Source organism: Macaca thibetana, chromosome 20 (genome assembly GCF_024542745.1).
Source record: "Macaca thibetana thibetana isolate TM-01 chromosome 20, ASM2454274v1, whole genome shotgun sequence".
Classification (NCBI taxonomy): domain Eukaryota; kingdom Metazoa; phylum Chordata; class Mammalia; order Primates; family Cercopithecidae; genus Macaca; species Macaca thibetana.
Window position 1 is genome coordinate 47,938,484 of NC_065597.1, and position 25,741 is coordinate 47,964,224.

Below are 25,741 nucleotides of genomic sequence, written 5' to 3' on the forward strand. Positions count from 1 at the left end.
TTACCATGGGGGTCCAAGCCAGGGAGGAGCCCACTTATTACTGGGTTCTGGGAGAGCAGGAGGACGCCAAAAAGGGGAATGGGAGGAGTGCTCAGGAAGCTTGGGTCAAATGGGAGATGGGAAAGGTGAGGAGGAGATCAGACACTGAATGGGAATTGACAGGACTTGGGACTGAGTTGAGAGTGAGAGACCTTTGAAAACTCAGAAACCAAGGAGGAACTGAAAAGTCGGGAGCTAGGTCTCACTGGAATTCCAGAATGGTGGATGCTATATGGAAATCGGACTATGGGGGTCAGAGAAAGAAGAGGGTGTTTAGAAGTTGGAAGGTTGGAGCTCATAACGTCAGGTCTTTATGCTTGTGATCTAAGGACAACCTGGGAGCGCTCATGAGATTGAGGTCGGGGTTCTCAGTGGAACATGAGGAGCACAGAGGGATGTGGCACTGAGGGGAAGGGGTTGACGGGACTGGGGCCTCGGATCCCCAAAAGAATAGTAACACACATATGGGGAGTTCATGGTACTGGGGATTCATGGATTTGGGGTTTGAGATCCTCACTAGAAGAAATGGTGGGGGTACTCAGAGGCGTAAGGTCTGAGGAATTGGAGCCTGGGTTCTGGGGAGGAGCTCAGATAGATGGGAACTGAGGAGAGGGACTTGGAGGTTGGGATTCCCGCAGGAAATGGGTGAAGCAGAGAGATGGGTTGCTTATAGGATCTAGGGGCTCTGGCTATTGCAACCTGGGCCTGGAGTGTTGGGGTTAGTTTGGGGCCGGGATCGGAGAATTACAGAGTAAAGGCTGAGGGTACTGGGTCAGGGCACTGGATCTGTGGTGGGGCTCAGGGTCCCACAGACCACCAGAGTTGGGGGCTCACGAGTTAAACGAAGAATAGGGGCCCGGGAAGGACTCGAGAAGGGCAGCGCGGCACTCATTGGTTGAGGGCTGCACTAATGCCCCCGCCTCTTCTCCGTACTGTCCCCAGCTGTCACCCTCCTGTAGGGCTTGTCTCCGGTTGTCACCGACTATCCCTGGGCTGGCACCGCCTGCTGGCAGCGTCTTTGCCCTTTGGATGCTCCCATTGGCTGAGACAGCTATCTATTTTCCTGTCCTGTGGTCGAAGTGGGAGAACACGATCATTGGCTGACGAGGCGAATTAATCTCTAGTTTGCCCCGCCTCCTCCCAGCTGTCATTCCTAACTGACCATTTTGGGAGACTTAAAGAATTCCTCAGCTCTTCCTATTGACTGCGGATGCTGTCTGTCACCGCCTAAAGAGACATCACTGCCTGTCAATTTGGCCACCACCTACTCCCCTTTTCATTGGCTCCGTTTTTACCGTTCCTATTGGTCAAGAAGCTGCCAGGCCCCACCTCTTACTCGTACAGCCCCTGCCTTCTCTCCGCCCTTTCGCGGTCATTCACTCTTCAGTCATATTTATTGGCCAGGAGGTTCAGGCTCCTGCGTTTCTATTGGTTATTTCTTTGGTCCCACCTCCCCCTGCCTTTCTTCGTCCTCTGACTGGTCTTACAGCCCTACGCCTTCTCCGTTTCCTCTTTCCAGATGAGCCACCCCTTTTTCCGCCTCCGGCCCCGCCTACGGTTCCAACGATTGGCAGAAGCCCAGCTCTCTCTCTCCCACTATTCGTCCAAATCCTCTGACGAGGCGGGAGAAAAAAGGAGCGCGATGGGCCAGTCCGCGCGCAGGCGTGGAACACCGAGATGCTGGCCGCGGAGCCGGCTCTGCGGCGTGTGCGCAGGCGCGAGGTCGGCGGCTCGCCCCAAGCGGGAGGGAGGGAGGGGGCGGCGGCGAGAGCGCGCGAGGGGGTGAGACGGCACGAGCTAGACCCCGGCGCGCGGCGTCCCCGGACCCCTGCCCCGCCTCCGCGCGCCCAGCGGCCGCCCCGCCCCCGGCGCGCGCCGAGCCGCGCCCTTCGCCCTCTCCCCTTTCTCGGCTGGTCTCGCCGGGAGGCCCGAGGGGCGGCGCCTTCTGCGGCCTCCCCGGCGGGGGGATGTGAGGGGCGGCCCGCGGCCATGGAGACCGGCCCGGCGCCCCTGGTGGCCCCGCCGCGCCGTCATGGCGCCCCCGCGGCCCCGTCGCCGCCGCCCCGGGGTTCCCGGGCCGGGCCCGTCGTGGTGGTGGCTCCGGGACCTCCAGTGACTACGGCCACTTCGGCCCCCGTCACCCTGGTGGCCCCCGGGGAGGCGCGGCCCGCCTGGGTCCCGGGGTCGGCCCAGACCTCTGCCCCGGTCCCGGCCCCAGCCCCGGCCGTCACGGGCAGCACGGTGGTGGTGCTGACCCTGGAGGCCTCGCCCGAAGCCCCAAAGCCTCAGGTCCCCTCCGGCCCGGAACCCTCAGAGCCCGCGGCCGTGGCTGGAGCTGAGACGTCAAGGGCTCTGGCCGCAGGGGCAGACTCTCCGAGGACAGAGGAGGCTCGACCCTCACCCGCCCCAGGATCAGGGACCCCCACCGGGACCCCTACCAGGACCCCTTCCAGAACGGCTCCTGGGGCCCTGACCGCCAAACCCCCGCTTGCCCCCAAGCCGGGAACCACAGTGGCCTCAGGAGTGACTGCACGGAGTGCATCAGGACAAGTGACAGGTGGGCATGGAGCTGCCGCAGCAACATCATCATCAGCAGGACAGGCTCCTGAGGACCCCTTAGGCCCTGGCGCAGGCCCCTCGGGGACTTGTGAGGCTCCGGTAGCTGTCGTGACCGTGACCCCAGCTCCGGAGCCTGCTGAAAACTCTCAAGACCTGGGCTCCACGTCCAGCCTGGGACCTGGCATCTCTGGGCCTCGAGGGCAGGCCCCGGACACGCTGAGTTACTTGGACTCCGTGAGCCTCATGTCTGGGACCTTGGAGTCCTTGGCGGATGATGTGAGCTCCATGGGCTCAGACTCAGAGATAAACGGGCTGGCCCTGCGCAAGACGGACAAGTATGGCTTCCTTGGGGGCAGCCAGTACTCGGGCAGCCTGTGAGTACCAGTGGGCACCCAGCGGGACCGCCTCGGGGAAGCAGAGGTTGGGGGAGGGCGAAACGATACACTTTGCCCAGACTCTGGCAGCCCAGCCTCCTCTGAGGATCCAGGGGGTGATCAGCGCGAGCTGCCGTTCCTTGAGCATCCTGAGGTGCCTGTGACATTGGCATGTTAGTGAGTTTCAGACCAGGGGTCAGGAGGTCTAGGTTTAAGCCTTGCCTTTGATGGGTTGTGTGCCATTGAGCCAGTGGCTTCCCCAGTTCCGTGCCTCAGTTTCTTCCTCTATAAAGTGGATTGAATGAAATGATACCTGAGGTCTTCCCAGCTCTTCGATGGGGAACTCCCGCTACAGGCCGGATATTCTGGAGGGTTGGTTGGGCGAGGGTTCTGGTAGAGACCCTTGGTCCCTTAGGGGTGGAGAGCCTGGGAGGGGTGCAGGCACCTCCTTTCCCCCATAGCCCTAGGTCCCAGGGATGGAGTAGAAAGGTGGGGAAGTCTGCCTGATGGAAGGGAGACGGTGCAGTCAGGACCTTGCTGTGAAACAGGGCAGTCTTGTATCTGCACTGAAGTAAAGGGGGGTGGGAGAGGCCTCTTCCCCATTTCCTCATCTCCCCAGCCGGGCTTACTCTTTCCTAGTTCCCTCCCGGGCCTGAGTCACTCCCGAGGTAGGGGGTGATTGCCTCTGACTTCTTCCTTCCCCCTCTCTGGATCCTGCCCGTTGTTCCCACTGTGCCCCTTTGACCTGCTGGGCCAGTCAGCCTACAGCATCACCTGGGCCCTCAGGTGTCAGGCCCCAGGTGCTAAGGATAAATAGTCCTTTTAAGGAGTCAGTCATCTGGAGAGAAAGACAAGTACTTAAACAGTTGGTTTCAATAGAAGACCTCAGGTTTAGCCTAGAGGTCCCCAGAGGGTTTCTTGAGTGCACACAGGCAGGGAGTCAGCTGAACCTGCTCTGAATGGTGAAAAGTAAGTAGGATTTAGTCTTGGCTATGTGTGCAGGGATGGGGGAAAGCCCTGTGGGAAGGTTTTCCAGGCAGGGTTCGTGAGCCAACCAAAATCAGAAAGCCTTTGATTGGGTACCAACATTCAGGGTCTTATACGGGAAAGCAACTGAAGTTTGACCCTGGTGCTTTCCAGGCACGAGGCCTCGGTTTATAGATGAAGAAACAGAATTAGTGCAGTTGAGTGAATTGTCCCCCTCAAATAATCTGGATCTGTGTGACCAGTGGCTCTCTCCTCAATAGCAGGCTGTCCTGAGGAACTCGGGCTGAATTCAGTTTGAGGGAGTCCCTCTTGTGTGCCAGGCACTGTGCCGGGTGCTGTTTCTCTGCTTTGTAGTGTTGTTTCTCTAAGATCAGCTTCTCTGCCAGAGAACTCTACCTCTGGGGCAAGACTGACTGTAATCGACATCACTTTCTCAGCGTTCAGTGGCTCGCTGCTGTCCACAGGATGAAGTCCAGGCTCTTTGGCCCGCGCACAGCCTCTCTGGTCACCTCTGCCACCACTCCTCACTGGGTGCTTTGCGCTGTGGTTCTGCTGAACTAGTTGTAGTCCTTTCCCCTTCATATTCAAGCTGTGCACCTGCCAGGAGTGTTCTTCTCCCCTTTCTTTGCCTGCTAAGTTCTACTCATTTCTTCATGGCTTACCTCAGATGTCCCCTCCTCCAGGAAGCCTTCCCTGATACCCACTGCCCCCACTCCAATTAGATGCCTCTTTGGTGCATCTTTGTCATTGCATTTCCCATACCGTATTACAGTTTTCGCTCCTCTTAGGCTGTAACCTCCTTGAGGGCCAGAAGGTGTCTTACTCTTACCAGCCCTTGGTAGAGTTTGGAACTGACTTATGATAGAAATTAATGAGAGATGGTTTCTCTATTTAAGGAGCTTCTAGAACAAAGGAAACTAACATTTAACGAGCCCCTTCTATTTAACAATTGTTTATATGCAGTTTCTCAATAGTGTTCTCATAACTTTGTGATGTAGGTGGTGGTGTCTTTTTAAATTTTTTTATTTTTTTCTTTTGAGACGGAGTTTCGGTCTTGTTGCCCAGGCTGGAGTGCAATGGCGCGGTCTCGGCTCACGGCAACCTCCACTTCCCAGGTTCAAGCGATTCTCCTGCCTCAGCCTCCCTAGTATCTGGGATTGAAGGCATGTGCCACCACACTCGACTAATTTTGTATTTTTAGTAGAGACAGGGTTTCACCATGTTGGCCAAGCTGGTCTTGAACTCCCAACCTCAGGTGATCCTCCCACCTCAGCCTCCCAAAGTGCTGGGATTACAGGCATGAGCCACCGCGCCTGGCCCGGTGGTGTCTTTTTATAAGTGAGGAAGGGACTCAGGTCATCCCTTGCCAAGGCTCCCCAGGGTCTCAGAGACAGAACTGAAATTTGAACTTAGGTGGGTTTGATTCTTTTTTTAAATTTTTATTTATTTATTTATTTTTTTGAGACGGAGTCTCGCTCTGTCACCCAGGCTGGAGTGCAGTGGCCGGATCTCAGCTCACTGCAAGCTCCGCCTCCCGGGTTTACGCCATCCTCCTGCCTCAGCCTCCCGAGTAGCTGGGACTACAGGCGCCCACTACCTCGCCCGGCTAGTTTTTTGTATTTTTTAGTAGAGACGGGGTTTCACCGTATTAGCCAGGATAGTCTCGATCTCCTGACCTCGTGATCCGCCCGTCTCGGCCTCCCAAAGTGCTGGGATTACAGGCTTGAGCCACTGTGCCCGGCCCGGTGGGTTTGATTCTTAAGACCCAAGCTGGCCGGGCGCGGTGGCTCAAGCCTGTAATCCCAGCACTTTGGGAGGCCGAGACGGGCGGATCACGAGTTCAGGAGATCGAGACCATCCTGGCTAACACAGTGAAACCCTGTCTCTACTAAAATACAAAAAAAAATTAGCCGGGCGAGGTGGCGGGCGCCTGTAGTCCCAGCTACTCGGGAGGCTGTGGCAGGAGAATGGCGTGAACCCGGGAAGCGGGGCTTGCAGTGAGCTGAGATCCGGCCACTGCACTCCAGCCTGGGGGACAGAGCCAGACTCCGTCTCAAAAAAAAAAAAAAAAAAAAAAAAAAAAAAAAAAAAGACCCAAGCTTTCTTCTGTTCCACTCACCTCCTAGTACTGACTCCTACAAGTAACTGAAGAATGTTGGGGCACCATAAGTATGAAGCTCTGACAGAACAGTGGGTAAATAGGGCAGGGAGACCTTTATTTGCCTGGGATGATTTCAGGGAGGAGGAGTAGAGTAAATTGCAGGTGACCCAAGGGATCACAAAAGTTTGATAGGACAAAACTCAGATGGTAGTGTCTAAGGAGACAGAAGTACATTTGTTCTGTATTTTTTTTTCATTATTATTTTTTGAGATGGAGTCTTGCTCTGTCGTCCAGGCTGGAGTGCAGTGGCGCAATCTCGGCTTGCATCCTCCGCCTCCTGGGTTCAAGCCATTCTCGTGCCTCAGCCTCGCGAATAGCTAGGATTTCAAGCACATGCCACCATGCCTGGTTAATTTTTGCATTTTTTAGTAGAGACAGGGTTTTACCATGTTGTCCAAGCTGGTCTCGAACTCCTGACCTCAAATCATCCGCCTGCCTCGGCCTCCCAAAGTGCTGGGATTACAGGCGACAGCCACCATGCCCGGCCTATTTTATTATTTTATTTTTATTTTTTGTAGAGACAGAATCACATTATGTTGCCCAGGCTGGCTTTGAATTCCTGGCCTCAAGTGATCCTCCTGCCTCTGCTTCCCAAAATGCTGGGATTACAGGCATGAGCTACCATGCCTGGCCCTCTAGAGTATTTTATTTTATGGATATATTACTTTTTTTTTTTTTTTTTTTTGAGACGGAGTCTCGCTCTGTCGCCCGGGCTGGAGTGCAGTGGCCTGATCTCAGCTCACTCAAGCTCTGCCTCCCGAGTTTACGCCATTCTCCTGCCTCAGCCTCCTGAGTAGCTGGGACTACAGGCGCCCATCACCTCGCCCGGCTAGGTTTTTTTTTTGTATTTTTTGGTAGAGACGGGGTTTCACCGTGTTAGCCAGGATGGTCTTGATCTCCTGACCTCGTGATCCGCCCGTCTCGGCCTCCCAAAGTGCTGGGATTACAGGCTTGAGCCACCGCGCCCTGCCGATAGTATTACTTAATGGGCACCTTGCTGTGTGTTATTTTGTATAAACTCTCAACAGACCCCTTCAGGCAGGTATTGTTATTTTCTGCACCTTACAGATGAGGAAATTGAGGCTTAGCAAAGTTAAGTGATTTGCTCAAGGTCACACGATGAATAAATGGTAAAGCTAGGACTTGGATCCAGATCTAATGCAAAATGTGGCTTTAAAATACTCCATACTCATCCCAACACTTTTGGAGGCCAAGACGGGCGGATCATGAGGTCAGGCGATCGAGACCATCCTGGCTAACACGGTGAAACCCCGTCTCTACTAAAAAATACAAAAAACTAGCTAGGCGAGGTGGCGGGTGCCTGTAGTCACAGCTTCTCAGGAGGCTGAAGCAGGAGAATGGCGTAAACCTGGGAGGCAGAGCTTGCAGTGAGCTGAGATCCAGCCACTGCACTCTAGCCTGGGCGACAGAGTGAGACTCCGTCTAAAAAACAAACAAACAAACAAACAAAATACTCCATACTCTCTCCCCAGATTTGGATGTGTCAGAAGTGAGATTTAAATATGACCTCTGAATAGAGATCCATCAGGGAAGGAAGGCCTTTCAGTGTGCCTTGGGATGACCAAGTGGCCAGACATCCTGATGTTTGGTAGCTCACAGACTATCCAGTTTCTCGTTTGAACTTGGGGAGGTGGCTCGCCTCAGTTCCACCTGCAATGCAGGTTTTACCCTATTGCTACTGACCCCTTCTGTGCTCCCCGCACCCTGCAGAGAGAGCTCCATTCCCGTGGACGTGGCTCGGCAGCGGGAGCTCAAATGGCTGGACATGTTCAGTAACTGGGATAAGTGGCTGTCACGGCGATTCCAGAAGGTTTGAGGGCTGAATGGTGGGCAGGGCAATGCGCAAGTTGGGAGGGGCGGCGTGTGCTCCAGGGAAGCCCAGGAAGCTGATAATATCTGCCCTCTAGACCACACTAGGGATAGATGGGCCCTGGCAGGCGAATGGCTTTAAAAATTGAAGGCCAGGCTAGGTCCAGTGGAATCAAGCCTATGGGATGTGGGGGGAGTATCCAGGGAGCCTGTGGACTGCTAGGGAAAGCTTGGAGGCTGTGCCGGCCCTTGAAGCTGTCCCCCCTCCTGCCACTTTGCCTTAGGTGAAGCTGCGCTGCCGGAAGGGGATCCCCTCATCTCTCAGAGCCAAGGCCTGGCAGTACCTGTCTAATAGCAAGGAACTTCTGGAGCAGAACCCAGGAAAGTTTGAGGTGCGTGCAGCTCCAGGGTGTGGGGACATGTGGCCCTGTCTGTGCAAGGGGTATCAGTTCCCCCAGATCCTGAGGTAATCCCCGCTGTCCCACTGCAGGAGCTGGAACGGGCTCCTGGGGACCCCAAGTGGCTGGATGTGATTGAGAAGGACCTGCACCGCCAGTTCCCTTTCCACGAGATGTTTGCTGCTCGAGGGGGGCATGGGTAAGGTGGCCAGACCATGGGGATCAGTCAGCAAACATTGGCTGGAGGATCCACCTTTTATCTAGGTGGATACAAGACTGAATTGAAAGTGGTTTTTGCCCTCCAGGACTTGTAGAAGAGAGATCTGTAATGGACTAAGTGTCAAGCCATGTCAAAGGAACTGTCCCGGGAAGGAGACTTGTCTCGGGTTGTGTGTGGGGGCACATCACGGTCTCCTTGAAGAGCTTGCATTTGGGCTGGGTTTTGGAGAGGTGGGAGCTATAGCAGTGGAGCAGGGTTTTCCTGCCTGGGGGTTATGGAAAAGATCACCAGGGACCCTTAAATGCTATGCCAAGGCATTTGGAATTTTGTTCTATAGACCAGGCTTCCTCCAGATGTCAATATATACTGTTCTCTAGTAGTATGCAAGGTGATCTTAGGGAGTTCTCGGATGGACTTTTTTTTTTTTTTTGAGACAGAGTCTTGCGCTGTCGCCCAGGCTGGAGTGCAGTGGCGCGATCTCCGCTCACTGCGAGCTCCACCTCCCGGGTTCACGCCATTCTCCTGCCTCAGCCTCCTGAGTAGCTGGGACTACAAGTGCCCGCCACCGTGCCCGGATAATTTTTTGTATTTTTAGTAGAGATGGGGTTTCACCGTGGTCTCGATCTCCTGACCTTATGATCCGCCCGCCTCGGCCTCCCAAAGTGCTGGGATTACAGGCGTGAGCCACCGCGCCCGGCCTAGAGTCTTCCTTTGTTGCCCAGGCTGGAGTGCAGTGGTTCGATCTTGGCTCATTGCAATCTCTGCCTCCCAGGTTCAAGCAATTCTCATGCCTCAGCCTCCTGACTAGCTGGGATTATAGGTGCACACTATCATGCCCGGCTCATTTTTGTGTTTTTAGCAGAGACGGGGTTTCACCATGTTGGCCAGGCTGGTCTTGAACTCCCAATCTCAAGTGATATGCCCGCCTTGGCCTCTCAAAGTGCTGGGATTACAGGTGTGAGCCACTGCGCCTGGCCAGATGGAATTTTTTTTTTTTTTTTTTTTTTTTTTTTTTTTGAGATGGAGCTTTGCTCTTGTCGCCGAGGCTGGAGTACAGCGGCACGATCTCAACTCACTGCAACCTCTGCCTCCTGGATTCAGGTGATTCTCCTGCCTCAGCCTCCGAAGTAGCTGGGATTACAGGTGCCCACCATCATGCCCGGCTAATTTTTGTATTTTCAGTAGAGACAGGGTTTCACCATATTGGCCAGGCTGGTCTCGAACCCTGACCTTAGGTGATCTACCTGCCTCGGCCTCCCAAAGTGCTAGGATTATAGACATGAGCCACCATGGTCGGCCAGACAATTTTTTTGTTTTGTTTTGTTTTTTTGTTTTTTTTTTGAGACGGAGTCTTGCTCTGTCACCCAGGCTGGAGTGCAGTGGCCGGATCTCAGCTCACTGCAAGCTCTGCCTCCCGGGTTCACGCCATTCTCCTGCTTCAGCCTCCCAAGTAGCTGGGACTACAGGCGCCCGCCACCACGTCTGGCTAATTTTTTTTGTATTTTAGTAGAGACGGGGTTTCACTGTGTTAGCCAGGATGGTCTCGATCTCCTGACCTTGTGATCTGCCCGTCTTGGCCTCCCAAAGTGCTGGGACAGACAATTTTTTTAATCAATAATTCATCCGTTAGCAAATATTTATTTAGCATCTGCTATCTGCCAGGCACTGTCTAGTCACAAATGATTGCAGTGAACAAAAAACGAAAAACTCCTCTCATGGTGTTTATATTTTAGTGGGGACAAACAATAAATCAGGGAAAGGAACGTATGTTGTATGTGAAATGATGGTAAGCATTAGGAGGTTATTTTATTTTTACTTTTATTTGTTTTTTGATAGGATGGGTTTTCATCATGTTGCCCAGGCTGGTCTTGAACAACTGGGCTCAAGTGATCTGCCCACCTCATCTTCCTTAAGTGCTGGGATTACAGGCGTGAGCCACTGTGCCTGGGCCTAAAGAGCACTTTAAAGCAAGAGGGAAATAGAGAATGTGAGTGGGGATGGGGTTATAAATGACTTGATCCCACTTATGTTTTAAAAGGGTCATTCTGGCTACCATGCTGAGAACAGACTATAGGCAAACAAGGACAGAAACGAACCAGTTAGGAGACTTCCTGTAATCCAGAGAGGGGTGAGAGCTAGACCAGCATGGTAGCAGCAGGAGTATGGAGAGAAGTGGTTGGATTCTGGATATATTTTGAAGGTCGAGTCAAAGGGATTTGCCAATGGAGTGTGAGGGGAGAGAGGGGAGTAGGGTTTTTGGCCTGAGAAATGAGAAGAATGGAGTTGCTGTTTACTAATATAGATGGGGTAAAGGTAGCTATGGGGGGCACATCAGGAGCTCACTTTTGGAACGTTTATTTTTTATTTTTATTTTTTGAGACGGAGTCTCGCTCCGTTGCCCAGGCTGGAATGCAGTGGCGCCACTTTGGGTCACTGCAACCTCTGCCTTCCGGGTTCAAGCAATTCTCCTGCCTCAGCCTCCTGAGTAGCTGGAATTACAGGTGCCTGCCACCATGCCCAGCTAAGTTTAGTATTTTTAGTAGAGACAGGGTTTCACCATGTTGGCCAGGCTGGTCTCGAACTCCTGACCTCAAGTGATCTGCTTACCTCGGCCTCCCAAAGTGCTGGAATTACAGGTGTGAGTCTCCGTGCCCAGCAGGGAACATTAAATTTAAAATGCTTATTGGACCTCTAGATGGAGATGTAAGTTCAGTGTACAATATACACAAACCTGGATTTCAGGGCAGACGTTTAAACTGGAGATAAATTGGAAATTAAGAGTCGTCAACTTATAGAGGGACTAAATCTTACCCAGGAGACTGGATGAAGTCACCAAGGCAACAAGTGTAGACACAAAAGGAATCGATGCGCAACATCCAGCGATTGAGCCCTGCAGCTCCAATATTTTGAGAATGGAAAGATGAGAAAGAGCTGGTAAAGGAGACTGGAATGAGAAGCTAGAGGTAGGAGGAGGACCAGGAGCGTGTGATTGGGAGCAAAGTGAAGCGGGGTTTCAAGGGTCAGCTGTGTGAAATGCTGCTGAAGGGTCCAATAAAGTCCAGCCTGAAAATTGACCTCTGGATTGCACACTGGAGAAGTCAATAGTGACCATGTTAAAAACAGTCTTGTGGCTGGGCGCGGTGACCTGATCACCTGAGGTCGGGAGTTCAAGACCGGCCTGGCCAACATGGTGAAACCCCGTCTCGACTAAAAATATTTTTAAAAGGCCAGGCACGGTGGCTCATGCCTGTAATCCCAGCACTTTGGGAGGCCGAGGCGGGGGCGGATCATGAGGTCAGAAGTTTGAGACCATCCTGGCTAACACAGTGAAACCCCATCTCTACTAAAAAAAAAATACAAAAAATTAGCCAGGTGTGGTGGTGGGCGCCTGTAGTCCCAGCTACTCAGGAGGCTGAGGCAGGAGAAAGGCGTGAACCTGGGAGGCGGAGCTTGCAGTGAGCTGAGACGGCACCATTGTACTCCAGCCTGGGCGACAGAGGAGACTCCGTCTCAAAAAAAAAAAAAAAAATTAGCTGGGTGTGGTGGCAGGCGCCTGTAATCCCAGTTACTCAGGAGGCTGAGGCAGGTTGCAGTGAGCCGAGATCGTGCTGTTGCACTCCAGCCTGGGCAACAAGAGCGAAACTCTGTCTCAAAGAAAAAAAAAATAGTTCTGTGGCCGGGCGTGGTGGCTCACACCTGTAATCCCAGCACTTTAGGAGGCTGAGGCAGGCAGATCACCTGAGGTCAGGAGTTTTTTGAGACCAGCATGGAGAAACCCCATCTCTACTAAAAATAGAAAATTAGCCGGGCGTGGTCGGGAGGCTGAGGCAGGAGAATTGCTTAAACCTGGGAGACAGAGGTTGCAGTGAGCCAAAATCACGCCATTGCACTCTAGCCTGGGCAAGGGGAGTGAAACTCTTGTCTCCAAACAGAAACAGTTTTGTGTGGAGCAGTGGGTGAAACCCTGACTGGAGAATGGGAGGAAAGAGATTGAGGACAGTGAATTTATAGGTAGGGAAAGAAACAGTGTGGTATTTGGAGAGAAGAGAGGGGTAAAGAGACTTGTTTTTTTTGTTTTGCTTTGAGACAGTCTTGCTCTGTCACCCAGGCTGGAGTGCAGTGGTGTGATCTTGGCTCACTGCAACCTCCGCCTCCCAGATTCCCGGATTCAAGTGATTCTTCCACCTCAGCCTCCCAAGTACCTGGGATCACAGGTGCCCGCCACCACACCTGGCTAATTTTTGTATTTTTAGTAGAGATGGGGTTTCGCCATGTTGGCCAGGCTGGTCTCAAACTCCTGACCTCAGGTGATCCACCCACCTTGGCCTCCCAAAGTGCTGGGATTACAGGCCTGAGCTACTGTGCCTGGCGAAGAGACCTTTTTTTTTTTTTTTTTGAAACTCAAAGAAATAACAGCACGTAGGTATGCTTGTGGGAATGGTGTAGTGGAGAGAGAAATTGATAGTGCAGGAGCAAGGGGAGGGCTGTTGGAGTGGTGGCCTGTACAGGCGAGAGGGGATGGGATCCTGGGCCCAAGTGGAAAGGAAGTGCTTGCCAGGATCACAGACTCTTCACCCATAGCAACAGGGAGAAGGCAGGGACACAGAAGCAGGCAGGTGGGTGATGGGCGTGGGCGCTTGTGGAAGTTACATATTTATTTTAATATGCATGAGGTAAAATAACCATTATCAAACCTGTCATTTCGTGGATGCTTTTGCAAAGTGGAGAAAAAATGTCAAGTAAATAATAGTAGGGTGGTATGCAGATAAAATACAAATGAAGATCACACTTGAATGCCTGGAGTTTTGGGAAAAGCTATTCTGAGCACTGGTCAGGAGGAGGATGTGTGAGACTGGAGGCAGGGAGAGGATTTGGGAGGTCATTTTTTCTGGGCAAGAAATGGAAGTCTGAGCTGCGAATGGCTGTGGAGGTGGAGAGCAGGCAGGAGTGGAATTCAGGGTGCAGTGCTGCTTAGGCTTGGAGGAAGAGGCTCTTTTCTGATGTGGGGCTGAGTGAATGGAAGTCCTGGACATGGCAGTGGGGCACCCTCAAGAGGAGCAGGTCTAGGGTGCAGATTTTATTCTTTTGTATGCAGAGACAAGAGAAAGGGCTGAGGCACAGCTGGCTTCCAAGCCTTCCCCAAGAGCCATGAAATCCAGTGAGACCCATAAGGCAGGCCCTGCTCTGGGGAGCTCCTGCTTTGCGGTAACAAAGACATTCAGTGCTAGAGGAGGGCTGATGCTGCGGCTGTGGAAAGCTTCCTGGAGAAAATGACCTGGAAGGTTTCTGGGATGTGGCAGAGGAAGGAGGGTGAGGGTGCAGCCTGTGCTGGGATGGCAGGGAGCATGTGGAGTGTGTAGCCAAAGGCGGAGCCTTGGGGCCTGGAGTGCTCTGCTGTGGGCTGAGCCTTTAGCTGAAGCTTGCTCAGCAGGACTGGACAGGTGGATGGAAGGTCCTGGTAGTAAAGCTCTGGGATGAATCTGGAACTGGGCTTGGGAACAGAGCTCTTGGCCCCTGTGACTGCCCTCATGGTCTTCCCCAACCCCCACAGGCAACAGGACCTGTACCGAATCCTGAAGGCCTACACCATCTACCGGCCTGACGAGGGTTACTGCCAGGCCCAGGCCCCCGTGGCCGCGGTCCTGCTCATGCACATGCCTGCGGAGGTCAGCTCCCTGGTTCTGGGCCGGGAGGGGCAGGGGGGATCTCAGCCTGCAGTGGTGATGGGGGAGCTCCCTGCTCCCTGCTTCTCAGGCCCCACCCCTCCTCCTTGTTCTTGCTCTTCTCAGCAAGCCTTTTGGTGCCTGGTGCAGATCTGCGACAAGTACCTGCCAGGTTACTACAGTGCAGGGCTGGTGAGTGTCTGAAGGCTGGGTGCATCCAGAGCTGTGGCATTTCCTCCAGGCTGCAGGGAGGTCCTTGCCTTGCCCCACCCTGGCCTTCTCAGCCTCTGCCCACAGGGCCTGCCAGTTCTCCCCTGATGGGGGCACAGCTGACTTAGCCCTCTTCTCATGACTTGTCCCACCTGTAGGAGGCCATTCAGCTGGACGGGGAGATCTTTTTTGCGCTCCTGCGCCGGGCCTCTCCGCTGGCACATCGCCACCTGCGGCGGCAGCGCATCGACCCTGTGCTCTACATGACGGAGTGGTTCATGTGCATCTTCGCCCGTACCCTGCCCTGGGCATCGGTGCTGCGTGTCTGGGACATGTTTTTCTGTGAAGGTACTTCTGTGGCCCTCCAGGCCATGAGGGGCTATGGTGGCTACCAGGGGTTCTGTCATATTTCTGGTGGTCCCTGGACAAAAGGTACTTGTGGGTGGAAGTTTCACCATAAGCAGCTGGGGGCTGGAGAAACAGGCCTGATTTTGGTTCTGCCACCAACCTAGAGCCTGCTCTCCCTGCCAAGATCCTGAGACTGATAGCAGCTCATTTCCTTTCATGGGGCCTCAGTTTCCTCATCTGAGATTGGCAGTAGATGGGGATGAGGGCTGTGAGTCCGTCCTAATCAGGACAGGCTGAGATCCTGGGTCTGACCACCCTGTGCTCTCTACTCTTCACCCCTGCAGGCGTTAAGATCATCTTCCGGGTGGCCCTGGTCCTGCTGCGCCACACGCTGGGCTCGGTGGAGAAGCTGCGCTCCTGCCAAGGCATGTATGAGACCATGGAGCAGCTGCGTAACCTGCCCCAGCAGTGCATGCAGGAGGACTTCCTGGTGCACGAGGTAGGCCTGCACCCTCAGCACAGCCCCTGCCTGCATCAGCCCGCTCCCACCCTCTGCTCCATTCTGGTATGCACTTCCTCTCTGTCCAGGTGACCAATCTGCCAGTGACAGAAGCACTCATTGAGAGGGAGAATGCAGCCCAGCTCAAGAAGTGGCGGGAAACACGGGGGGAGCTGCAGTATCGGCCCTCACGGCGACTGCATGGCTCCCGGGCCATCCATGAGGAGCGCCGGCGGCAACAGCCACCCCTGGGCCCCTCCTCCAGCCTCCTCAGCCTCCCTGGTCTCAAGAGCCGAGGCTCCAGGGCTGCTGGAGGGGCCCCCTCCCCGCCGCCTCCCGTCCGCAGGGCCAGTGCTGGGCCTGCCCCAGGGCCTGTGGTCACTGCTGAGGGACTGCATCCATCCCTTCCCTCACCCACTGGCAACAGCACCCCATTGGGTTCCAGCAAGGAGACCAGGAAGCAGGAGAAGGAGCGGCAGAAACAGGAGAAGGAGCGGGAGAAGGAGCGGCAGAAGCAGGAGAAGGAGCGGGAGAAGGAGCGGCAGAAGCAGGAGAAAGAGCGGGAGAAGCAGGAGAAGGAGCGGGAGAAGCAGGAGAAGGAGCGGGAGAAGCAGGAGAAGGAGCGGCAGAAGCAGGAGAAGAAGGCTCAAGGCCGGAAGCTTTCGCTGCGTCGAAAGGCAGATGGGCCCCCAGGCCCCCACGATGGTGGGGACAAGCCCTCAGCAGCCGAGGCCCGGCAGGACGCTTACTTCTGACCTCTGCCCTGGGGCTGGACTGCATGGCCCCCTTCTTTCCCTCAGCCAAGAGCAGGCCTGGCCCGAGGTGCCACCCCCTAGCCCCTCGGCAGGCTGTCCCTCACTGGGGAAAGTGGCTTGGTTCCCCGTCTCCTCGCCAGCCGCTGATCCCTACATGGGCAGGACAGATGGGCAGCTGCAAACAAGTCTGGAGCCTCTCATCTCCCATGAGGCTCAGCTGGGGTTTTTGTCGCTCCTGCCCCAGTTCCCTCTGGGTCCCCTACTAGGTGCTGTCCTGATTGGCCCGTTGTCATCCCAGGGGTGACTCCTGGTGATGGGAGTCAGCAGTTTCAAATTCTTACACTCCATGGCTCCCCTTACCATGAGGTGGAGCTGGCTTCCTTTTCCCTGTCTTCAGCCCTCCCTGTCTTCAATTCCTGGCCAGGGCTCTCCTTCTGGACCTTTCTGTGTTGTAATTATGTACAGAGGATGGGGTTGGCCTGGGGTGGGGATGCTCGCTTTTGTCTTCTGTCTTTTGGTTCTCCTTCCATAATGCTCCTGTACCCAGTTTATTTAAGGGGACATGCACTGGAATAGGAAATGTCCCCCATATCCCTTCCCGCACCCTGCTGTGCACCCTCCAAACCCACCTTGCTCTGTGTTCTCAGGCCCCCCTGCTTTGTCTCACCAGGACCCCTATCTTTCACCTTGTTCCCTTCCACCCCTCCAGTTAGTCCCTATCTGGGTAAGGGTCTTCCCTTGAGCTCCAGGGGGTGGAACCCAATGTTTACATTCTCTTCTGTCTCTGCCCCCACCCCATGCAGTGCTTTGAGGAATCAGAAAAGAACCTGCTGTTGTACCTGAGTCTGTCTCCTGCCTTGTTACTTGATGGGGGTTGGGGTGGGGTAAGGATGAGGGAGGGAGGGAGAGACAGAGCCAGGACCTGGGTCTCTGTTAAAACAGTCTGCTGTCTTGGCAAGTAGGTATCTCTTGGCTTTGGGTCCATCTCTCAAGTCACTCATCAGACACTGGTTGAGCTCCTACTCCAGCTTTGCCTGGGATGTGCTGTCTCCATTGTCACTGGCTGCCTGGAGCTCTCTAGGTACCACCTGCAGCACCCAGATCTGCTTCCCAAAGTGCTCATGCAACTCCTGGAAGCTGGAACGGGTACTCATGGTGGCTAGAAAGCCAGTGTTCTCTGGGCATGAGATGGGTTCTTGGCCAGCTGCCTGGCACAGCTCCCGGTATTAGGTCTTGAGTGGGGGCAGCAGCCCAGCCAGCCACCTCCAGCTCACACCAGCCAGTGCCCACAGCCAAGTCTCCAGGTTTTCCTGGGTTTCTGCAGCCAGCTTGTAGGCCCGCCCACCCCAGGAGTCAGGATGGTAAAGGCATAGGGTTCTTAAGGTGTAGCTCCACCTGGCAGTTCTCCAGCGGGATGAGGCCCAGGGGTGCATGATCGGTCTGGTGTTCTAGGTAGAAGAGGTTTCCTTGGAGGATGAACCATCGGTGCTGGTAGCTGAGGTTTCGGGTCCCCTTCTTTAGCAACATGCCTTCCTGGTCTGGGGCCTGTGTTCTGTAACCATGGAAGAAACTGAGCATGGACTTTCTGTGCAGTTCCATCGTGATCCAATATGGGAGGAAATCCCTAGGGAGAGAGAAGTGGCCCATCTAGTTGCCTTGGGGAAGAGTAGGGGAACTCTCACACTGTCCTCGTCTGGCTCCAGCAGGTGCCGCCTGGGCAGTCTTGGCTTAGGGGGATGCAGGCTCCGAGTGTCCTCAAGAGCTAGAGGTTCCAGTACAGGGGCTGATCCCCCGCCACCTCCCCCAGTCCCGCTTCTGCTTGGGCCACATTCTGTTACCTGGGCACGAGTTGCTAGGCCCTGTTTGCTCAGAGGAGCTTCATGCTACAGAGAGGCACTGTTGCCCTTTTCCAGGCCTATCTGAGAGCAGGGCACAAGGGACTTCTGGCCTGGGTACTGGTGCCAATGCCACCTCTCCAGTGATGGCTCTCCCACCTCAGAAGCCAGGAACTCGCCCAGGGTATGGGCGTGGGACAAATGACTTCCCCTGGGTCCTAAAGGGAGCTGTGTCCAGAAAGTGCCCCGAGAGCCGTCCAGGGGCCCCGGGCTGGCCATCGGGAGAGCCAGGCTTCCCCTCGGGGAGGGCAAGGCTCCACCTCAGACTAGGAGAGCTTACCACCGGACCACAGGAGTGGGAAGGCAGGATTTCTAACGAGACGGTAGGGGCGCTGAGCCCTCAGCCCTGGTGGAAGGGTGACTCGAACCCAGCACAGGAAAACGGGGAAGCGACCCACTGGCCCTGCTCGGACTTTGCCCCTCCATCCTGACCCTGGGCGACCCTTTAAGTAGATGCTCTCGTTTTTCTCCAGAGCCTCTACTGCTTGAATGAGGGAATCGAAGGTACTTCCGGCCATTTCTCACGCCCGGTCAGAGTGTAGGCATTCACAGGTCCCCTCTTTTCGCCATTGTCCTCCCACGCGACTGACGTCACTTCTTGCGGGAGAGAGGGTGGAGGCGTCTTCCCTCGCTCACCGCGTACTTCCGCCCGCTCTTCCAGTTAGTTCCCTAACCCGAGTGAAGCCACTTCCGGGCTTCCCAGGCGCCTTCCACAGTCCTCTTCCGGGTGATGGCGGCCGGGTGCCCCGGATGTAGCCTTGGCGCAAGCATCTCTTCTATTCGCCACCTCGCCTCCCGCGGAGTCCCAGGTGAGCGCGCGAGGGTGGGAGAGCCCGGATCCCTGTGGCCCTCTAATTTGTACACAGCCCGGGACAGTTGGGGCTCACCACACGGAATTGGGAGTTCGGAGCAGGGAGGAACGGGGTGGCGAGAGCGCCAGGTCCTGGGTCTGCCCGGGCCCCGCGAGCTCCGAGAGAGCCAGAGTAGGAGGCGGGGGTCAGCCGGTCGAACCGGTGGCGCCCAGACTGCGGGGGCTGGAGTTGGGAGCGGTCACGTGGTGAAGCCTGTCCCCTGTTGGCCAGGGTCAGGGGATCCAGAGGGTCCGCTCCTCCGTCCCCACCCCATTTAACTCGCGGATGCTAGACCCAAGTCCTGCAGGCCTCCTGGCTGCCAGCTTCTCTTCAGCCCTTGCTTTTGTGCTCCTTCCGCTCCCAAACTGTACCTGTCACAGACCAGGAAAAATATTTGCTGTGCTGGGTCCTCTGGTGGCGAGTCCCCTCCTCACCCCATTCTCTTTCTCTGCATCTTTTCCTCAGCTTGAGAAACACCTCTCTGCCCCGTCATGCCAAAGAGGAAAGTGACCTTCCAAGGCGTGGGAGATGAGGAAGATGAGGATGAAATCAGTGTCCCCAAGAAGAAGGTGAGGGGGCCAGACTCCTTTGTGTGGGGGAAAGAGAGGAGCTAGAAGCCTGAGGAGAAAGAAAGCTGGCGGGAGTGGGGCGGGGCGGGCAGGCAGACAAAAGCCTAGTTTTTTCAGGTTCTCTGAGGAATGGGTTGGGAGCATCTTCAGTGTGGGTCCTAAAATATTTGGGGAAGTAGTCGAGATCCTGAAATATTTGGGGAATATTTGGGTCCAGATCCGGAAGTATTTGGGGAGGTAGCCAGTAACTTGCATTTCTTGACTTGACTCCTGCTCACAGCTGGTGGACCCTGTGGCTGGGTCAGGGGGTCCTGGGAGCCGCTTCAAAGGCAAACACTCTTTGGATAGCGATGAGGAGGATGATGATGATGGGGGGTCCAGCAAATACGACATCCTGGCCTCAGAGGATGTAGAAGGTGAGCTGTACCCAAGAATACACTCTGCTGGAGAAACAAGTAGGGGCCTCTGGTGGTGTGGAGCGAGGGAGGCTCCGGTCTCTCTTTTCCATGCCTAGAAAAGGGCACCTGTGTCTTTGGTGCAGGTCAGGAGGCAGCCACACTCCCCAGCGAGGGGGGTGTTCGGATCACACCCTTTAACCTGCAGGAGGAGATGGAGGAAGGACACTTTGATGCTGATGGCAACTACTTCCTGAACCGGGATGCTCAGATCCGAGACAGCTGGCTGGACAACATTGACTGGGTGAGGCCCAGGGGCTGGTGTGGCTGGGGCCGGGGAGTGGCGGATGCTAGGCCTGCTCCCATGGCAGTTCGTGGGAAATCACTGCATCTTTCCATGACAGGTGAAGATCCGGGAGCGGCCACCTGGCCAGCACCAGGCCTCAGACTCGGAGGAGGAAGACAGCTTGGGCCAGACCCCAATGAGTGCCCAAGCCCTCTTGGAGGGACTTTTGGAGCTTCTGTTGCCTAGAGAGACAGTGGCTGGGGCACTGAGGCGTCTGGGGGCCCGAGGAGGAGGCAAAGGGAGCAGCAAGGGGCCTGGGCGTCCCAGTTCCCCTCAGCGCCTGGACCGGCTCTCCGGGTTGGCCGACCAGATGGTGGCCCGGGGCAACCTTGGCGTGTACCAGGAAACAAGGGAACGGTTGGCTATGCGGCTGAAGGGTTTGGGGTGTCAGACCGTGGGACCCCACAATCCCACACCCCCACCCTCCCTGGACATGTTCGCTGAGGAAGTGGCAGAGGAGGAACTGGAGACCCCAACCCCTACCCAGAGAGGAGGTAAGCTTGGAGGACAGAGGAGGGGGCAGTGGGCGGGAAGTGAGACACCGGAGGTCAAATGGCTTTACCTGTTGTTTTAGAAGCAGAGTCGCCGGGAGATGGTCTGGTGGATGTGATGTGGGAATATAAGTGGGAGAACACGGGGGATGCCGAGCTGTATGGGCCCTTCACCAGCGCCCAGATGCAGGTGAGCTGCTTTCTCCCTCCTTCTGGCTTGTCCCTGCTTCCCCTACTCCTGTCAGTCCTTCCCCAGCTCTGCCCTCTCCTTGCAGACCTGGGTGAGTGAAGGCTACTTCCCGGACGGTGTTTATTGCCGGAAGCTGGACCCCCCTGGTGGTCAGTTCTACAACTCCAAACGCATTGACTTTGAGCTCTACACCTGAGCCTGCTGGGGGCCCAGTTTGGTGGGTCCTTCTTTCCTGGACTTTGTGGAGGAGGCACCAAGTGTCTCAGGCAGTGAGGAAATTGGAGGCCATTTTTCAGTCCATTTCCCTTTCCCAATAAAAGCCTTTAGTTGTGTATTGGGGCCTTGGCTGTGCTGACGGCCAGAAGCCAGGGGCCTTCTCCACAGCCACTTTGGACTTGCCTTGGTCCCTGAGTGTTTGCTCCCATGAAGATCTTCTTTGGAGGTGCCTGTCAGGTGTCCTGTGGCCTCACTGCCTGGACTCTGCTTGCTGTGTAAACACCCCCAACTGCGCTACTCTGTGTTCCTCTCTGAGGTTTCTTGTTTGATTCCCCTTAGGTCTTTGGCTTTCAGGATGTCAGATTCTTTGTCCTTGTAGCCACCAGGGGATGGAGCCCCAGAAGTGGAGCTTTTAGGCCTGGAAGGACCGGGGCATGGAGAAGACATTGGGTCCCTGTTGGGGGTGCGCATGGAAACGTTTTACTCTTGCTCCACCCTCTCAAGCTCCATAGACACTGGGCAGAAGTGGGATGAGTGGTCCAAGACCGAGATCCCTAAGGTTCTGAGAGCCAGTATCTTCCCTAGCCTGGCTTTCTTCTCTCCTTGCAGTCGTTCCCATAGCCCTTCAGTGAAATGCAAACTCAGTGGCCAAGCGTGGGCCAAGCGTGCGTTGTACTGGCACAGAGGGGCAGTGACTCACTGGAGGTCACAGGAATCAAAGGGCTGGCCCAGAACCAGTGGGCTCCTTTCCCAGACCTTTCTTGGCACAAAGCCTTTGCTGCCTGGCCTTTGAGGCCCTGCGGCCTACATTCTCTCGGCCCCACTAGGTGCCTGGCACAGGGCTGGTGCCTTCAGGAAACTGAGGTAGCTGGGCTGGTCCCCTTCCAGGAATTCAGAGTTTGGTGGCAGAGGCATGGGTGTAATTCTATAGCCTGGGCCTGGCACCCTCCACCCCCTACCCCCTACCAGCATTGCCTTATGCCTCCCTTGCACCACGTTAGATGGTTTCTTCCGGTTTTCCATTCTGGCTGCCCTTTGGAATCTCCTGGGGAGCTGTAATATCTATTTGGATATTCGGATTGAGCTGGTCTAGGTTGTGGCCCAGGCATTGGGTATTTCGGAAGCCCCTAGGTGTTTTCAGTTTGCAGCCAGGCCGAGAGAGAGCCCCTGGGTCCGACCCCCATGGTTGAGGCACCGCTAGCAGGAGGGCTGGCTCCTGGACCCCACTGTGGTTGTAGAGCTGAGCGTGTGTGTGGCTTTAGTGCCGTCCGTTAGTTACGGGGATCTGGGCACCGGAGCTGCAGGACACTTGGAATCCCAGGGCACAAAGGGCCAGACGAGCAACTAGGAAAGACTTGGGGGCCAGGGCGGAGTGGGGTTACCTGATGCTCTTGTGAGGCCTGCTCTAGTGCCTGCTCACACTGGAATTTCATTCACTCCAAGAAGCCATCAGGGGCAAGATACCTTCCTTTAAACATCACTAAGAAAGAAGAGGCCTGCCAGTGACACAGTAAGATGCCATTGATCTAAAGATGCGTCTTGATTTCAGAAAGGTCCGGAAGTGGAAAGCAGGTGTCAGGGCTGAGGTACAGGGTTCACCTGTAGGCCCCAGGGATGGTCTCTCAGGGGTGCTGAGTGAGTGCATGGTAAATCAATGGAGCCCAGGGGCGCCTCCTGCCGGTGTCCTCCAGGCACTCAAACCTAGCCCTTCCGAAGCCGACCTCACGTGACCTCACAGCCCCTCCTTAGGGCGCCTCACTGACAACGGTGGTGGGTGGAATAACAGCCACCAAAGAGGTCCAGGTTCTGAACCCCAGAACCTGGGAAAGTGTTACCTTGTATAGCAAAAGGGACCCGGCGCCTCTGCTTCAGTTCAGGATTTCATGGTGGGGAGATGACCCTGGGTGGTTGAGGTGGGCCCCGAGTAATCATGGGGGCCCTTATAAGGGAAAGGGAGTCAGGAGGGTCTGCGCGTGAAGCAAGGAAGCTTCTGGCTCTGAAGATGGCAAGAAGGCCCAGAGCCAGGCGATGAGGTGGCCCCTGGAGGAGCTGAAAAAGGCATTGGATTCTGCCCCAGAGCCTCCGTGGAGGAACAAAGCCGCACTGACACAGCTTCAGCCCGGTGGAAATCATTTTGGACTCCTGACCTCTAGAACTGTAAGACAATAAATTGGTGTGGTTTTCAGCCTCTCAGTTTGTGGTAATTTGTTAACAGCCCCAATAGGAAACAACTACTCATGCATCCAGCGGACGCCTCATGAACCACCCGATCTCGCTAAGTTCTCCCTTCCTGTGACCACATTGCTATTTCAGGTCCCTGTCAGGACTTATAAATGTGGCTGTCTCTTGCTAGGGTGGCCTTTATAGTACATCTGAATCGGCGCTCCTTGGCTTTTTATTTGTTTTGTTTTTAGAGACAGGGCCTTACCTAGGCTGGAGTACAGTGGTGTGATCATAGCTCACTGCAACCTTGAACTCCTGGGTTCAAGTGATCCTCCCACCTCAGCCTCCTATGTAGCTGGGTCTACAGGAGTACACCACTTCACCTGGCTAATTAAGAAACTTTTTTTTTTTGTAGTGGCAGGGTCTTGCTTTGTTGCCCAAGCTAGTCTCAAACTCCTGCACTCAACTGATCCTCCCAGCTCAGCCTCCCAAAGTGCTGGGGTTACAGGTGTGGGCCACTGTGACCAGCATGCTTTTCTTTTTTAGTTGTATATATGCAGTTTATATGTATACAGTTTGTAAGATATATATACAGAGAGAGATTTTGTTTGAGTAAGCTTTTTTTTTTTTTTTTTTTTTTTTTTTTTTTTTTTTTGAGATGGAGTTTTGCTGTTGTTGCCAGGCTGGAGTGCAAATGGCACGATCTCAGCTCACTGCAACCTCCGCCTCCTGGGTTCAAGGGATTGTCATGCCTCAGTCTCCCGAATAGCTGGGACTACAGGCACCTGTCACCACGCTTCAGTACCCTTCAGTGGTTTTTTGTATATTCACAGGGTTGCGCAACCATCACCACAGTTTAATTTTAAAACTTTTTTTTCCTGCCATGAAAGAAACCTGACCCATGAGTAGCCCCTCCCACTACTCCCCACCCTTCCTCACCCCCCAGCGCTGGCAACCACCCATCTACTTCCTGCCTCTAGATTTGCCTCATCTGGGCATTGAAGATAAATGGAATCATACATGTGGTCTTCTGGGTCTGGCTTCTACTTGGGCCTATGCTTTCAAGTTCAATTATGTTGCAGAAAGCTTCATCTATCTCGCTTTTTTTTGTTTTGTTTTGTTTTGAGACTGAGTCTTGCTCTGTCACCCAGGCTGGAGTGCAGTGGCGCGATCTTGGCTCACTGCAACCTCTGCTTCCCAGGTTCGAGTGATTCTGCCTCAACCTCCCAAGTAGTTGGGATTACAGGCCTGTGCTACCATGCCCAGCTGGTTTTTGCATTTTTAGTAGAGACCAGGTCTCACCATGTTGGCCAAGCTGGTCTCAAACCCCTGACCTCAGGTGATCTCACCTAGGTTTCCCAAAATACTGGGATTACAGGTGTGAACCACTGTGCCCAGTCCTCATGTTTATTGTTGAATAACAGTGTATTGTGTGGATGGACGATATATTACTACTAATTGAACTTCACCCTTTTAAAAATTTTTTTCTTACTAATTCAACTTTACACTTTTTAAAAATTTTTCTAGTTTTCCCCTAATGTCCTTTTCTGCTTCAGGATCCCTTCTGGCACCATGTTATATTAAGTAGTCACATCTCCTTAGCTTCCTCAGCTTGACAGCTTCTCAGACTTCACCTGTCTTTGTCGACCTTGACAGTTTCAAGGAGTGCTGGTTAGGTATTTTGTAGAATATTCCTTTTTTTTTTCTTTTTGGGACAGAGTCTCTCTCTGTCACCCAAGCTAGAGTGCAATGGTGCGATCTCTGCTCACTGCAACCTCTACCTCCCGGGTTCAGTGATTCTCCTGCCTCAGCTTCCCGAGGCAGGAGGCTGGGATTATAGGTGTGTGCCACCACGCCTGGCTAATTTTTGTATTTTTAGTAGAAATGGGATTTCACCACATTGGTCAGGCTGGTCTCAAACTCCTGACCTCAGGTGATCCATCCGCCTCGGCCTCGCAAAGTGCTGGGATTACAGGTGTGAGCCACCGCACCTGGCCTCAGAATATTCTTTTTAAAAACAACTTTTTAAATTTAAAAAATATATATGTATATATTTTCTAGATATGAGGTCTCACTATGTTGCCCAGGCTGTTCTTGAACTCCTGGGCTCAAGTGAGTCTCTCGCCTCAGCCTCTTACAGTGCTGAGATTACAGGTGTGAGCCTCCACACCCAGTTGAATATTCCTAAAATCTGAGTTTGTCTGATCCTTTTTCTCATGAATAGGCTTGGGTTATGGAGTTTAGAGAGGAGGACCACAGAGGTGAAGTTCTTTGCTTTTCACTTAAAACTTTTTTTCTAAGCCTTTTTTTGAGACCAGGTCTTGCTCTGTTGAGCCAGGTGGAGTGCAGTGGTGCAATCATGGCTCAGTGCGGCCTTGAGCTTCTGGGCTCAAGTAATCCTGCCTCAGCCTCCCTAGTAGCTGGAGCAAGAAACGCATGGCGCCACTCCTGGCTAAATTTTTGCGATTTTTTTTTTTTTTTTTGTAGAGACAAGGTTTCACCATGTTGCCCAGGCTGGTCTCGAACTCCTGACCTCAGGTAATCCGCCCACCTCAGCCTCCCAAAGTGCTGGGATTACAGGC

General features: G+C 54.3%; 3 protein-coding genes across 4 annotated transcripts in view; 2 read left to right on the forward strand and 1 right to left on the reverse strand.

Annotated features, from left to right (window-relative positions):
* CD2BP2 (CD2 cytoplasmic tail binding protein 2) overlaps window positions 1-23,189 on the forward strand; it is a 249,448-nt gene extending 226,259 nt beyond the window's left edge. The window contains exons 2-8 of one of the 2 annotated variants that reach the window (XM_050773537.1): window positions 18,678-18,747; window positions 19,255-19,358; window positions 19,639-19,774; window positions 19,900-20,057; window positions 20,158-20,593; window positions 20,674-20,780; window positions 20,866-23,189. In XM_050773537.1, the coding sequence (XP_050629494.1) occupies window positions 19,281-19,358; window positions 19,639-19,774; window positions 19,900-20,057; window positions 20,158-20,593; window positions 20,674-20,780; window positions 20,866-20,976 (1,026 nt within the window). In that variant the 5' untranslated portion in view covers window positions 18,678-18,747; window positions 19,255-19,280 and the 3' untranslated portion in view covers window positions 20,977-23,189. Of the gene's footprint in view, window positions 1-18,652; window positions 18,748-19,254; window positions 19,359-19,638; window positions 19,775-19,899; window positions 20,058-20,157; window positions 20,594-20,673; window positions 20,781-20,865 lie in introns of those variants that run through there. The other variant, XM_050773536.1, reaches the window with a different exon arrangement.
* Window positions 1-25,741, reverse strand: part of ZNF48 (zinc finger protein 48) — a 240,731-nt gene that overhangs the window by 27,226 nt on the left and 187,764 nt on the right. The window lies entirely within an intron of this gene.
* Window positions 1,714-16,885, forward strand: TBC1D10B (TBC1 domain family member 10B). Its single transcript, XM_050773466.1, has 9 exons — window positions 1,714-2,972; window positions 7,852-7,951; window positions 8,235-8,342; window positions 8,441-8,547; window positions 14,120-14,234; window positions 14,358-14,423; window positions 14,600-14,789; window positions 15,134-15,288; window positions 15,378-16,885. The coding sequence occupies exons 1-9, from the start codon at window positions 1,717-1,719 to the stop codon at window positions 16,041-16,043; spliced, it is 2,763 nt and encodes a 920-aa protein (XP_050629423.1). The 5' UTR covers window positions 1,714-1,716; the 3' UTR covers window positions 16,044-16,885.

Bases quoted from the DNA above. Each gene is read 5' to 3' on its own strand.
- TBC1D10B (XM_050773466.1), top strand. From the start codon at position 1,717: ATGCTGGCCGCGGAGCCGGCTCTGCGGCGTGTGCGCAGGCGCGAGGTC. The intron at 2,973-7,851 runs GTGAGTACCAGT...CGCACCCTGCAG, and splicing joins AGCCAGTACTCGGGCAGCCT to AGAGAGCTCCATTCCCGTGG. The intron at 8,343-8,440 runs GTGCGTGCAGCT...GTCCCACTGCAG, and splicing joins AGAACCCAGGAAAGTTTGAG to GAGCTGGAACGGGCTCCTGG.